The sequence below is a fragment of the Orcinus orca genome, chromosome 7, assembly GCF_937001465.1.
Source record: "Orcinus orca chromosome 7, mOrcOrc1.1, whole genome shotgun sequence".
NCBI classification, from domain to species: Eukaryota; Metazoa; Chordata; class Mammalia; order Artiodactyla; family Delphinidae; genus Orcinus; species Orcinus orca.
Window position 1 is genome coordinate 39051899 of NC_064565.1, and position 13454 is coordinate 39065352.

The 13454-nt window shown below is 36.5% G+C and overlaps 1 protein-coding gene across 7 annotated transcripts in view; it reads left to right on the top strand.

Moving 5' to 3' along the window:
- The window catches only part of MBD5 (methyl-CpG binding domain protein 5), a 402382-nt gene that overhangs the window by 366351 nt on the left and 22577 nt on the right, over positions 1-13454 (top strand). For 6 of the 7 annotated variants that reach the window (XM_049712485.1, XM_033425310.2, XM_033425309.2 and 3 more), the window contains 3 exons: positions 5404-6429; positions 8055-8263; positions 11809-13017. In XM_049712485.1, the coding sequence (XP_049568442.1) occupies positions 5404-6429; positions 8055-8263; positions 11809-13017 (2444 nt within the window). The remainder of the gene's footprint in view (positions 1-5403; positions 6430-8054; positions 8264-11808; positions 13018-13454) is intronic. The other variant, XM_033425314.2, reaches the window with a different exon arrangement.

Below are 13454 nucleotides of genomic sequence, written 5' to 3' on the forward strand. Positions count from 1 at the left end.
ATTCAAGCTACAGTCCTTCCACTGTTCTTTCCTCTTCCCTAAGAGGTTGGCCCTGTTGAGGGTGGAGACTATTTCCTCAGATACTGCCACTGATCCCTTTCCCCTCTTCCTTTTCTCCTAAGTTGTGTTGGTTTTGGGTCCCTCCCTCCCTTCCTTATGGAGAACAAATAGACACTAGTCCCTAGGGCTTCCTGCCTACTTCTGGTAAAGGAATGCTAGGAATTTACATCAGGATCCAAAACACAAAGAGTTTGGTATATTTTTGTAAATACATATTACCTTATCATTACTAAGGCTTGGGAAAATAATATCTTGTTGGAAGATCTAGACCTCATAAAAGTTATCTTTCAATTTTTTAAATCCTTTAAATATAGAAGAGAAAATTTTACTATTTCCATGGGATTGAAAAGTGAATTATATTTATTAGACTCACTAGGGCATGATATTTTCTCTTGTCTCTAGAAGCATTCGTTTTTATTAAGGATTATCATTGACCCTGTTTGCAATTAAAGTACACTGGCCAAAGCAAATGATAAAGGTCAAATAGTGAAGGAGTATGTTCCATATGATGTATTTCTTAGGTTCTTGAATTTATGGATAAAAACCAGTATTTGGGCATATCAATTAAGAAAAAGTTTTCTAGCATTAAGTAGTATTTATTCAAAATTGAAGCTATAGATCAAACTGGTAAAATGACATTTTAAAACGAGCTTTATGCCCTCTCTTGTACACATACAAAGACATGTACAACAATATTATTAATACTTAAGGACTAACCATGAGAGAGTTTAGCATGATATGAACAATGACTCTTCTCAAAGAATATTGGTGACGAAGAAGAGAAATAACTCTAAAGAAGTAGACATTACCTTTGTTTTGAAAAGCAGTGTTTAAAAAATGAGGCAAATAAAACACCTCAAGAATGAAATTGTTAGTAATAGGAAAACATCCTTTAAAAAATCCTTAAAAAAATTACTGATGCTATTTCTGTATACACACACATATACAGACACACACACACACATCATAAATTATATGTGTGTGCAAAGAATACTGTTTATATCTGGAAATCTACCCCACTGGAAAAAGCTACCACTGTTGTTTCCTAATTGTACTGGACTATCTCAGTGTCTGATTGGGTGTCTAGGCATGTGATCTCACACCAGGAAAGTTTATTTGGATGGCTTTCCAGTCTTATTTCCTACTTCTTTAAAAGTAACAGAAACAATGAGAAAAAGAAGTTATGCCAGTTCATGGTGCTGCTGGCTGGTGTGAAATAATAATTTTTTCTAATTAAAGGACTTCTCCAGCTTACTAACTTGTTCGAGGCTCCCAGCTGCCTTTTAGTTATTTAACTGCTAAATGTTTAGTGAATAGTTTGCTATTTTAAAAACTCTTTTAAAAAAACTCTCTCCCTCATTAGATTAAGCTCAAAACATCTTAGCTGCCAAAAGAAAACTCAGCTTTAAGAAAACTTTTTCCCCACATGCTTCAACAGACCACAGGTTTTTATGCAGAACTATGAAGTAAGTTCACCAGAGAATGCCTGTTCAAGATTAAGTGCTTCAGAAATAAGCAATTTCCAATTTCCCTCCTGCTATAAAAATTCAGGATCTTCTTTCAATGACCCCAAGCATTAATGAGTTGACTTTAAGAATTCAGAGTACTTTGGGATGGACGTCTTCCTCCATAAGATTATTTTAACTCCCCAGCACACTTGGGAGTCTTCTAAAGTAACTTAACATCTTTCAGCCATCTCCTTTCCAGCATCCCTTATCTCCTGGCATTGGACCAATCATACCCTACAGAGTCAGTTTTCACTTTTCTCCACAAATGGGTGGTATTCTCTCCTCCACATACACACTTGCCACACACACACACAGCATCAAGTGATCTGATTCCTAGAAGTTGAATGCAAGTTTTACGATCTTAATAGATTGATTCAACCAACACTTTTTGAATGCTAACCACGTGCCAGAGACTCTTAGGTCTTGGAAATACAGAGGGAAATAAGAAGTGATCCTTGCCTTTAATGGTTTAGAAAGATGATTTTAAATTTCTTCACTGCTTCTCTAAGGCAGCAGGTTTAACCATGGGTGGGAGGGCTTGGGTGTGTAGGAAAGCAGCATACAATATTTTCAGTCATATTTCTTTGTTCTGAGGATACATAGGACTCTATTACCCTCCATACATTTTATTATCTCCTTGCCTTTTTAAAAAATTACTTTGCTTCTACTTAGAAGCCTTTTCTATCTCCTTTTCCACTCTCAAATCCCAGATCAAATGTTACCACTTGCTTAGTTTTTCCTGACACCTTCAGTTTTACAATTGTCCCCTTGTTATATACCTGCTATTGTTCCTGGCATATTGCCTTGTAGTTATACTAGATACGTGAAAAGAGCTTTAAAATTTCCTGGTTTGTAATAAGCTCTCAAAAAATGTATATTTGAGAGAGACAGAGAGATCTGTGTGTTTATCACATTGCCTAAACTCTGAGTTCCTTAAAGAAAGGGCAGGGTGTTGTATTGTTGTTGTTTATTTGTTTGTATCACCATTTCTACCCTTTTGTTCAGTAGAGTGTACTTGATTGTTGAATTGGTGTGTTGAAAATTAGAGAAAATAAAAAATATGCCTGATCCGCATATTAGCCTTAAGAAGCTTGTGGTATTCACCTGCTTCTTGTTTGTAATGCAAAAATATACCCAAAGTAGCTATATTTTCTTTATTGTCATTCCTCAAGAATATTTAGATGGAGAATTTTTAGAATAATGTCCCCAAATGACTACTTTCATGAATCCTCAATGTGGATGTTTCTCTCTTACAAAATAAAGATAAAAGAATAATAACCTCTACAGAAATCCTTCATCTACAAAGCCTTGTCATATACACACTAGAGTATTTTGAAAATGTACTCTGACTGTGATTAAAGGAATGGGTGATCTGTACATTTAAATATGCCGTTATTATTTAACAGATAGGGGAAAAAGCCATAGATAGTGATTACTAGTAAATAAGAGTTTTTATTAGCTTGTTTAAAAAGATGGATTCCAAACGCAAATAAAGCACATACCTATTTAACGGAAATAGCAGAAAGATTTAAGAAGCAATGAAATGTTTAAGGTGTTGATTGTTTTATTACAAATCTGAATTAATATTTAAAGAATTGTATACCATATGCCTACTTCGGCATTTTGTCTCCTTTAAATGAAACAGAGCTTAAAAAAAAAAAAAAAGACCACAACAGCTAGGAAAAATTGCAAAGTCGTGCTATAGAGATATATATGTTGGATATGCTGATTTATACTTACTACTATTACCATGTCATCACAACTAACTGCAGCTACTAATGTCAATAATAATGATGACAATGGTAACTCCTTTTATTTGTATACTTTTACACATTGCAAGCCTTTCACTTACCTATTTTTGAGTCTCACAACAATCATGCCAATGAGTTTCCTTAGGAAAAATTCAAAGGTAGGAAAGTTTCATATGCAGGAAGATGTCCATTTGTGTGTTATATATAATGATGAAAAAATCAAAATATAAATGCCAAACTTTATTGGATCAATAATTATGATCAATCCATATGCTACATGGTTTAAAATATTAGTATGGAGTTTTTATGTCAGAAAGGAAAAATTATTGTGGTAGTCTGTTAGGAGGAAACAAGAATAATATATAGTTATATTTGTACTACTATTACAACTATGGAATCATTTCTGTGTATTTGAACAAGGCCTCAATGGTAACGTGGTCAAATATAAAGTTTGTTATGATGACATGTAGCACAGCAGTAAAGTGTCTGAATTATTTTAGATTTTCAGTAACACTGATATTGTTCATAATAACATATACATGTTTAATATTTTAATAAATTAAGTGTATGTTCTTATAATATTTGCCAAATGCATGTATTAAATGAAACAATGCATTTCTTTAGGGTAAGGCATTTTTCAAAAACATGATTGTAGGTTCCTTCAACAGAATGTGATTCTCACCCTCCCCACCCCACCCCTTGTGCATCTGGATCACCAGGGGTGATTTCAAAGAATACTACTGCCCAGGCTGTACCCCAAGAGATGAGTTTTCAGCTGGTCTTGGATAGGATCCAGACATTGGTTTGTTTGTTTTTAAGTTCTCTAGGTAATTATTTTGTGTAGCTTGGATTGATAACAACTAAAACAATTATAATACACAACTGAAATTTTATTATTAAGTTCCCTGAATTTAATATACATTACTTTAGTATACTTTAATATATACATCTTTAGCATACATAAGACTTTCAAGGTTAAGAATGCTATTTGGAAAAAAAAAAAAAAGAATGCTATTTGGGTGAAGACTGGTCTGATTTAAGGAATCATGAGTATAAAGTATCTTTATGCTATTAGAATGACAAAGATTTAAAAATAATGATAAAATACAGTGTTGGTGAGAAAAATGAGTGCTGCCTACATTGTTTATAGAAATATAAATTGAATATATATTGATCAGCTTCACTGGAGACAGTCTGACAATGTCTATCCAGAGCTTTAAAAATATGTAAACGCTTTGTCCCTGGAATTCCACTTTTAAGCATTTTCCCTTAGAAAATAATTGAGCATATTGGCAAAGATGAGTTAATAAGAATGTTTATCATAGTGTTGCTTGAAATAGTAAAAGATTGTAAACAATCGAAATATCCACAACAATGGATTGAATCAATTATGTATATCCATACATGATACTAGTAAAATGGATCTATAGTTAACATGAAAGGATATTCACAATATATTGATAAATGAAAAAAAGCTGCAAAACAATATGATTCCATTCTTGTTAAAAAATGTATGTAACATGTATATATATGTCTGCATATGTATATACATATAGGTGGGAAAAGCCCAGAAAACTATACACTAAAATATTAGTAGTTATCTACATAGGTACTTTTTATTTTCTGTTTTGTATTCTCATGCATATTCTATGTGGGGGGTTTTTTTCCACTAAAAGAAAGTACTGGTATTATAAATGTAGAACAAAAACTTTTTTTTAAATGTAAAAATATATTTTGAAAAATGAAGCATTGTTACTTTTATCTACCCAATTGAATGGACTACAGCACAACTTGCTCCATTTTCACCTTGTCTGGTTGTGAAAAACAAAATATTTGATAGTTAGAAACAGGTATTGCTTAAAGTACTAAGCTTCTTCAATATATTCATGTTCAAAGTAAGTCAAGAAGTATGAAGTCAAACTAGTTTCATTAACATGTCAAATCATCTCTAATTACAGTTTATCTGGCTAGAATCTACAGAGGACATGTAACATATTATTTGAAATGTATCTTGATGTATTTTTATAGAGTTGTCTTCCTTAACATCCATAATTAATAAGTGGGTTTTTTTCCCTTTATTTTAGGCGGTTCAGGACCATCATCCTCCATAGCCATAGCTGGCACCAACCACCCTGCCATCACAAAGACAACATCTGTCCTTCAAGACGGCGTCATAGTCACCACCGCAGCTGGAAACCCACTGCAGAGTCAGCTGCCCATTGGGAGTGATTTTCCTTTTGTTGGCCAGGAGCACGCACTTCATTTTCCATCCAACAGCACTTCAAACAACCATCTTCCACACCCCTTGAACCCCAGCCTCCTCAGTTCTCTACCTATCTCTTTGCCAGTGAATCAACAGCATCTCCTAAACCAGAATCTATTAAATATCCTCCAGCCTTCAGCAGGAGAAGGCAAGTCTGAGATCAACCTCCACCCTTTAGGTTTTCTCAACCCGAATGTAAACGCTGCTTTAGCTTTTCTCTCCAGTGACATGGATGGGCAGGTATTGCAGCCTGTTCACTTTCAACTCTTAGCAGCCCTGCTTCAGAACCAAGCCCACGCAGCTGCCATGCTTCCCCTGCCATCTTTCAATCTGACCATCTCAGATCTTTTGCAACAGCAAAATACCCCTTTACCCTCATTAACACAGATGACAGCCCCACCAGACCATTTGCCAAGCAATCAGTCAGAGAACAGCCGAGCTGAGACCCTTTTAACCAGCCCCCTGGGGAACCCTTTACCAAGCTTTGCAGGCAGTGACACTACTTTTAACCCCCTGTTCCTCCCAGCTGTCACTGGGGCCTCAGGATTAATGGCCTTGAATCCCCAGCTGTTGGGAGGTGTCCTGAACTCGGCATCGGCCAACACCGCTAATCATCCAGAGGTTTCCATAGCAACTTCTTCCCAGGCAACCACTACCACAACCACTACATCATCAGCAGTGGCAGCACTGACTGTCTCAACACTTGGTGGGACAGCAGTGGTGTCAATGGCAGAAACATTGCTGAATATATCTAATAATGCTGGGAATACACCTGGTCCAGCTAAACTGAACAGTAACTCTGTGGTGCCACAGCTACTTAACCCTCTACTGGGGACAGGTCTGCTTGGTAAGTTAAATTTTTTCACAAATTTTTACAAAAGAAACGTTTTTCTAATTCATTTTCTCCTTTTTAAAAAAACTCCATTTTGTCACACTATTTTTAAAAATGTTTTTGTTATGTCACAGCTTGCTTAAGGAACTAAATATAATAACACCCACACATAACCATAGTTATACAAACATGAAAATGACTTCTTCCTTTTCCCCCTATTCTAGCAATACTAAGTATCATTTTAATCTGCTTTCTCTTCTAATTCTGATGCCACCTAAACCTAACCTACCCATCATTCTCTTAAGCCAAGTAGAGTCTTATTTTTCAAATACTTAAAGCACAGGTGCACCTTAAAAATAACATTTATTTGAATTTTAGTTGGTGTGGCATCACAGGGTTAGTATGAGCAGCTGCACTGTGGATGAAAACGGTTTGAGGAAGTGTTTTTCCATGTGATCCCTAAATAAACAAAACTAAATGCTTATCCAGCAAAATAAGAAGCAAGGCATAATAACATTCAGAGTTAAAGTTTGCCCAAGTTCAAGGAAACAGAAGGCCCCAATAGCTACTGCTAGGTTTTCTCAAACAGTATTATTCTTTAGAACTTTGTGGCTTAAAAACAAAATCCTTTATGTAGATTGTCTTATCTCAAAAAATTTAGAAAATAATGTCAAGTACGTTCAGCTGTTTGATGTGAGTAATTGTAATATAAAGTATAGAGATGATGTCCATAAAGTCTGGAAACATAGGCAAATATACATGATATTGTCAAGGGTATCTTCAGTATCTTAAAAAAATATGTTTCCAGATTTCATGGACACCTTTACAAAAAAGTTTAATTAGTTCTATTTGGCGGTCAAATCAATGTAGTTAAGTAACCTACAAAGCATTACAGATTTACAGATTTCAAGCTATAGGGCAATTTCTGTGACGTTATCCTCAAAATAATTTCAGTGTAATTTCAAAACAAGTTAATTTTGAATTTTGAATATAAATGTAGTTATTAACTAATCCTATCTGATTATATAATATTTATTTTTAATGACTGTGACAATGAATCCTTTTGTATTATTAGCTTTCTTTACAATTTTAGTTTTAGGTAACCAAAATACAAAATACATATTTTGTATAAAAAAATACACATTAAAACAAAACAAAATACATATTTCTAGACCAAATCTGATTTTATTTGATGGTATTTATTGATGACTGTGGCTTGAGAACTAAATTTTGTAAACAGGCCTGATCAGACCCACTTGTTTTAACTATCTTGTCAAATACTTATGCTTGCTAAAGCAGTTAGGACTAATTTTAACTTTTAATTGTAGTTGCTCTAACAAAAATGGTTTCAAGGAATTCTATAACACTGAAAATCAATATATAAGGATTGGCTAGTGGATAGACCAAAGACTTAACTTGTCTCTCCATGATACAAAATCAAAACACTAATTGTGAAAGATGAAATTAAATAATAAAACTACTCTTTCCTTACCACTTAGTAAGACTTTGAGGAGAAAAAGAAAAAAGAATTACCATGTAAGTCTAGTTTTTAGTTTTTGTTTTAGGAATCCTCAACAAAGATAGGCATAGGACCTCCAAAGAATCACATTGACTTATATTTTATGTTTTTCAAACTATAGGTGACATGTCCTCAATAAACAGTACTTTGAATAACCATCAACTGACTCATCTACAGTCACTGTTAAACAACAATCAGATGTTTCCTCCAACTCAGCAACAGCAGCAGATTCTTCAGGGGTACCAGAATCTCCAGGCTTTTCAAGGACAGTCCACAATTCCTTGCCCAGCTAACAATAACCCCATGGCTTGTCTGTTTCAGAACTTTCAGGTACTCTCCTTCCCTGGGTTACTTTAGTAGAAAACAATATTTACTATTTGTTTTACTTAATTGGGGGGGAAGAGACGAAAGAAGGTAGTTATGTACCTTTTCACCTTTACTTACTATTATTTCTCAATAATGAATATTGTTAAACATTCCAGTTTTTTGTGTGAAGCATTTTATTTTGTCTGAAGCATATCACTGGTCCTTTTGGAGCTGTTAGTAAAAACTGATCATGTTACCCTGTTAAACCCTTTTGTGGTTTCCCATCACTCCCATGATTAAAATCCACATCCTTAACATGCTTACCCTGCCTCACTCTCCAGCCCCAGCTCTCACCACTCTCTCCCTGGCTTCAGCCACATGGTCTTCTTTTAGTTCTACAAACTGAATAAATTCATGGTAGATTAAGGAGCTGGATGGAAAGAGTAACACTAAATAAATACATGAAAAAAATATAGAAGATTTTAAAATAATCTTGGGGTAGAGAAGCCTCTTTCAGCAAGACACAAAACCAAGAAGTCAAAAAGAAAAGAGGTAACAGAATTGAATACATAAAACTTTAAAATCTGTATGACCAAAGGTATTCTAAACAAAGTTCAAGACAGGTGGCAACCTGGCAGAAAATACTTGCATAATAATAGCAAATAATTCCCATTCATAATATTTTTAAAGCCCCTACAAATTAGGAAGAAAAAAGATAATTGATTTGAAAAATGAGCAATAGAAATGAACAGACAATTCAGAGAAAATTAAATAATAATTAGTAATAAACATGAAAAGAATAATCAGAGTTATATAAATTACAACATTACTATGTTCATCAGATTGATGATATCCCTTGCTGACAGAGGCATGGGAAAATGGATTCTTTCAGATATATGTTTGTCTGATTGTATGCTGATATAGTCCTTTTGGAGGGTAAAAATATATATATATATAAAATATATATATATTTATGTATATAAAATATGTATATATAAAATATGTACATATATATACATATATTTATATACATATAAAATATGTATACATATACATATATACACACACCTCCTTTGACCCAGAAGTTCAACTTTTATGTATCTATTTTAGAGAAATCTTCAAATGTGAACAAAAGGGCACAGTCTAGAATGTTCATTACAACTTGATTTATGGCATCAAAAATTAGAAACCACTTAAGCAACCATCAGGAGGGAAATAGTAAAATATGTTATGCTATATCCATCTATCTAGTAGTTTACAAGATTAGGTAGATTTATATAATCTGATATAGAAGATCCACAAGATTACAGAGCTCCAATACTGTAGTATTATAGAACAATACTAAAATACAATACCATTTATGTGAAAGAAAGAAAGAAGGCAGGAAGAAAGGAAGGAATGGAAGAAAGAAGGGAGACTAGATATACACCTACACACCTTAAGGTATTAAAAACAAGTCTGCAAGGATGCACTAGAACATTGATTACTTCTGAGAAGGAAATGGCATCAGAGTGGCATGCAGAAGTACAGATTTGGGTGGGGAAGTGATGAAAGCTTTTCTCTTTTCTGACAATGAGAAAATGTTCATATATGTCTTATATAATAAAAGAATTTAGAAGGAAAGAGGACGTGCTCAACCATGTCCCTGAGTAAATAGGTAGATAAAGCCTGAAGGGACTCCATTAGATTTAGCAGTAAGAGCATCACCAGTGACTTGGTGGAATGCAGTTTTGGTGGAGTTGTGGGAGCAGGAACCAGACTGCAATGAATGTAAGGATGAGAAAAGAAAGAGTATGGATTACTCTTTCAAAAACTTTCAAAAACTTAACTATGAAGAACATACGAGAAACAAGGTAGTGCCCCAAGGCGGGTGTAGGTTGAATGCAAACTTGTAAAATATGGAAGCCACGCACGTAGGTGAATGCTAAAGGAAAGAGACCAAAAAAAGTGGAAGAGATTGAACATAAAGAAGAAAAGGGGTAACAGATAAGGCAAGATCCCTGAGGAGAGGCTTGGGATCCACAACATGAATGGAGGACGACTCTCAGAGAGTAGAAGGGGCTCCTCTTACACTGGGAAGCAGGACAGGATCAGGGACACATATACTGCAGAGAAGTGTGTGCTGCCAGAAGGCAGGGAATAGCAGAGTATAAGAATTATGAGAATTCTTAACCTGTGAACTTCATTATCTCTAAGTAAGGTCATTTCCTAAGAATACTGTGGGATATGGTACAGCAGCTGGCTTGAGGAAGTGGATAAATACCTGAATAGTTGTGAGAGGGAGTGATGCCTAACCAGAGAATCATAGGATTGATGGGAACGTAAGCCCCCAGCTGTGGTTGGAAGCCATAAGTTCCTGTGGATAGATACTCAGCATCCTCACTGTACATATAGATATATAAGGTAGGGAGTTAAATTGATCCAAGATTGGGATTTTATCTGATAGGTGTAGACAAGGGGAGAATGGCATGAGAGTAGTTATGTGCTGATAGATCCCAGGTTCTGGTTTAATAGGAAAGGATATAAAGACAGGAAGGGAGTGATCACTGTGGGGGAAAAATCCAAAGTATCAAGGGTCTATAGCAGCAATTCTTAGCTGAGGTTGGTGAAATTAGAATAACCTGTGGACTTTTTCAAACTGCACTCATCATTCCTGTCCTGAGTATTGATATTCTTCCCTGGCAGGCATTCCCTCCCTTCACCACTTCCCAATTAAGCATCACCTCTGGAGCGAGCCATTGTCACTGTTGGCAGCATGGGGGTGTCCCTCAGGCAGTGGCCTGGTAAGGTTCAAGAGTAGGCATTACTACCCTATTTAAAGACTTCAAAAATTTACTGTCATATCAGAAATAGTTTATTGTTAAGAAAGGGGTATATGTATTTTGTTTTATCTTATATTTCATTTAGATCAGTAGAAATATCAGTGAGTTAGAAATCATTTTTAAATCTGCTTTCCTTTTTAATTTGAGCAGTGCTGGTGACAGATTTGTTTCTCTCTTTGAATTCCAAGTTGCAAAACCTGTAATGACACTGAAAACATGGAGTCATCACCTGGAAACATTTTGGTTTTGTTTTTTTTTTTTTTGAGGTACGCGGGCCTCTCCTGTTGCGGAGCACAGGCTCCGGACTCGCAGGCCCAGCGGCCACGGCTCACGGGCCCAGCCTCTCCACGGCATGTGGGATTCTCCTGGACCGGGGCACGAACCCATGTACCCTGCTTCGGCAGGCGGACTCTCAACCACTGCACCACCAGGGAAGCCCACCTGGAAACATTTTGTATCCAACCACCTCAACTTTAGTTTTCCTAGAGAGTGTTTAGTAATGATGATTTTTTAAAAAAACCTGTTACATGTTTTAATCAAAGAAACAGTACCCAAATATAATCAAGACATAAGGCTTTCTATACAGAGTGACTTTTAATTTCATTTTTGAGTCTTGTTCTTTCTTTATATTGCCTTCCTTGTTATATTTGTTTGTCTTCTGGTAAATCTTAAAATTATGGTCTTTCTCTTTAAGGACTTGAATATTTTTTTCTCTCTCTCTCACTGCTTCCTGTCTGTTTCTTTAAGGTGAGAATGCAGGAAGATGCAGCTCTCCTAAACAAAAGAATAAGCACTCAGCCGGGGCTCACAGCACTTCCCGAAAATCCAAACACTACACTTCCACCTTTCCAAGATACATCTTGTGAGTTGCAATCGCGGATTGACCCATCTCTTGGTCAACAGGTGAAGGATGGCCTCATTGTGGGTGGCCAAGGTGATGCTTCCATAGATGCTATTTACAAAGCAGTTGTTGATGCAGCCAGCAAAGGAATGCAGGTTGTCATCACCACTGCAGTCAACAGTACAACTCAGATCAGCCCCATTCCAGCTCTGAGTGCCATGAGTGCCTTCACTGCTTCAATTGGTGACCCATTAAGTCTCCCCAGTGCTGTCAGTGCGGTCATTCATGGACGAAACATGGGCAGTGTTGATCATGATGGTAGGCTGAGAAGTGTAAGAGGGGCTCGGCTGCCCAGCAATCTGGACCATGGGAAAAACTCAAACGAAGGAGATGGGTTTGAATATTTCAAGTCGGCAAGTTGCCACACATCTAAAAAACAGTGGGATGGGGAGCAAAGCCCTGGAGGGGAGCGAAACAGGTGGAAGTGTGAGGAATTTTTAGATCATCCAGACCATATCCACAATAGTCCTTGTCATGAAAGACTCAACAATGTCTCTACACTGCCATTTCTGCCTGGGGAACAGCACCCAATACTGTTACCATCAAGAAACTGTCAAGGGGATAAAATTCTGGAGGAAAATTTCAGGTATAATAACTACAAAAGAACTATGATGAGTTTTAAGGAGAGACTAGAGAACACTGTGGAAAGATGTACACACATCAATGGGAACAGACCTCGACAGAGTCGGGGCTTTGGAGAGCTGCTGAGCACCACAAAGCAAGACCTGGTCCTAGAGGAGCAATCTCCGAGCTCCTCAAATAGTTTGGAAAGTTCTCTGGTCAAAGACTACATCCATTACAATGGAGACTTTAATGCCAAAAGCATTAACGGGTGTGTACCTAGCCCTTCAGACGCTAAAAGCATTAGTAGTGAAGATGACCTAAGGAATCCAGACTCCCCCTCTTCAAATGAATTGATACATTATAGGCCAAGGACGTTCAACGTTGGCGACTTGGTCTGGGGCCAAATCAAAGGACTGACTTCCTGGCCTGGAAAATTAGTAAGAGAAGACGACGTTCACAGTTCTTGTCAACAAAGCCCCGAGGAAGGGAAGGTATACCAATCTTTATCCATTGTCAAATACTAACCTTTGTTCAGATATCAATTATTATTTTTTGTTATCACCACTTTGGATTCTTCATGACTCATTGAGGTCTCACAAACTTCTGGAGCATAAAATGAAGAGGGGATGGTTGTAGTCACCAAAATGTCGTATCGTCAAGGGGTGAGTTGTGAAGCATTTGTAGATCCCACTAGGGCTCAGGGTGGCTCTAACCCAAGAACCAGATTTCCAGAATTTTGTTAACTTTGCCTTCCTTCCTTGCATGTACCTAATTCTTCATTCATACACAGAGAATGAAGGCAAGTGGCAATGATGGGAGAAAAAAAAAATATGGTGGTTGCTGGAAACCAGCAGTGAGGCAGAGGTAGGGGTCCTCCCAGGCAGCAGGAAATGCCAGGGGACTGCGTCTCTCCCGTATGCTGACAGTG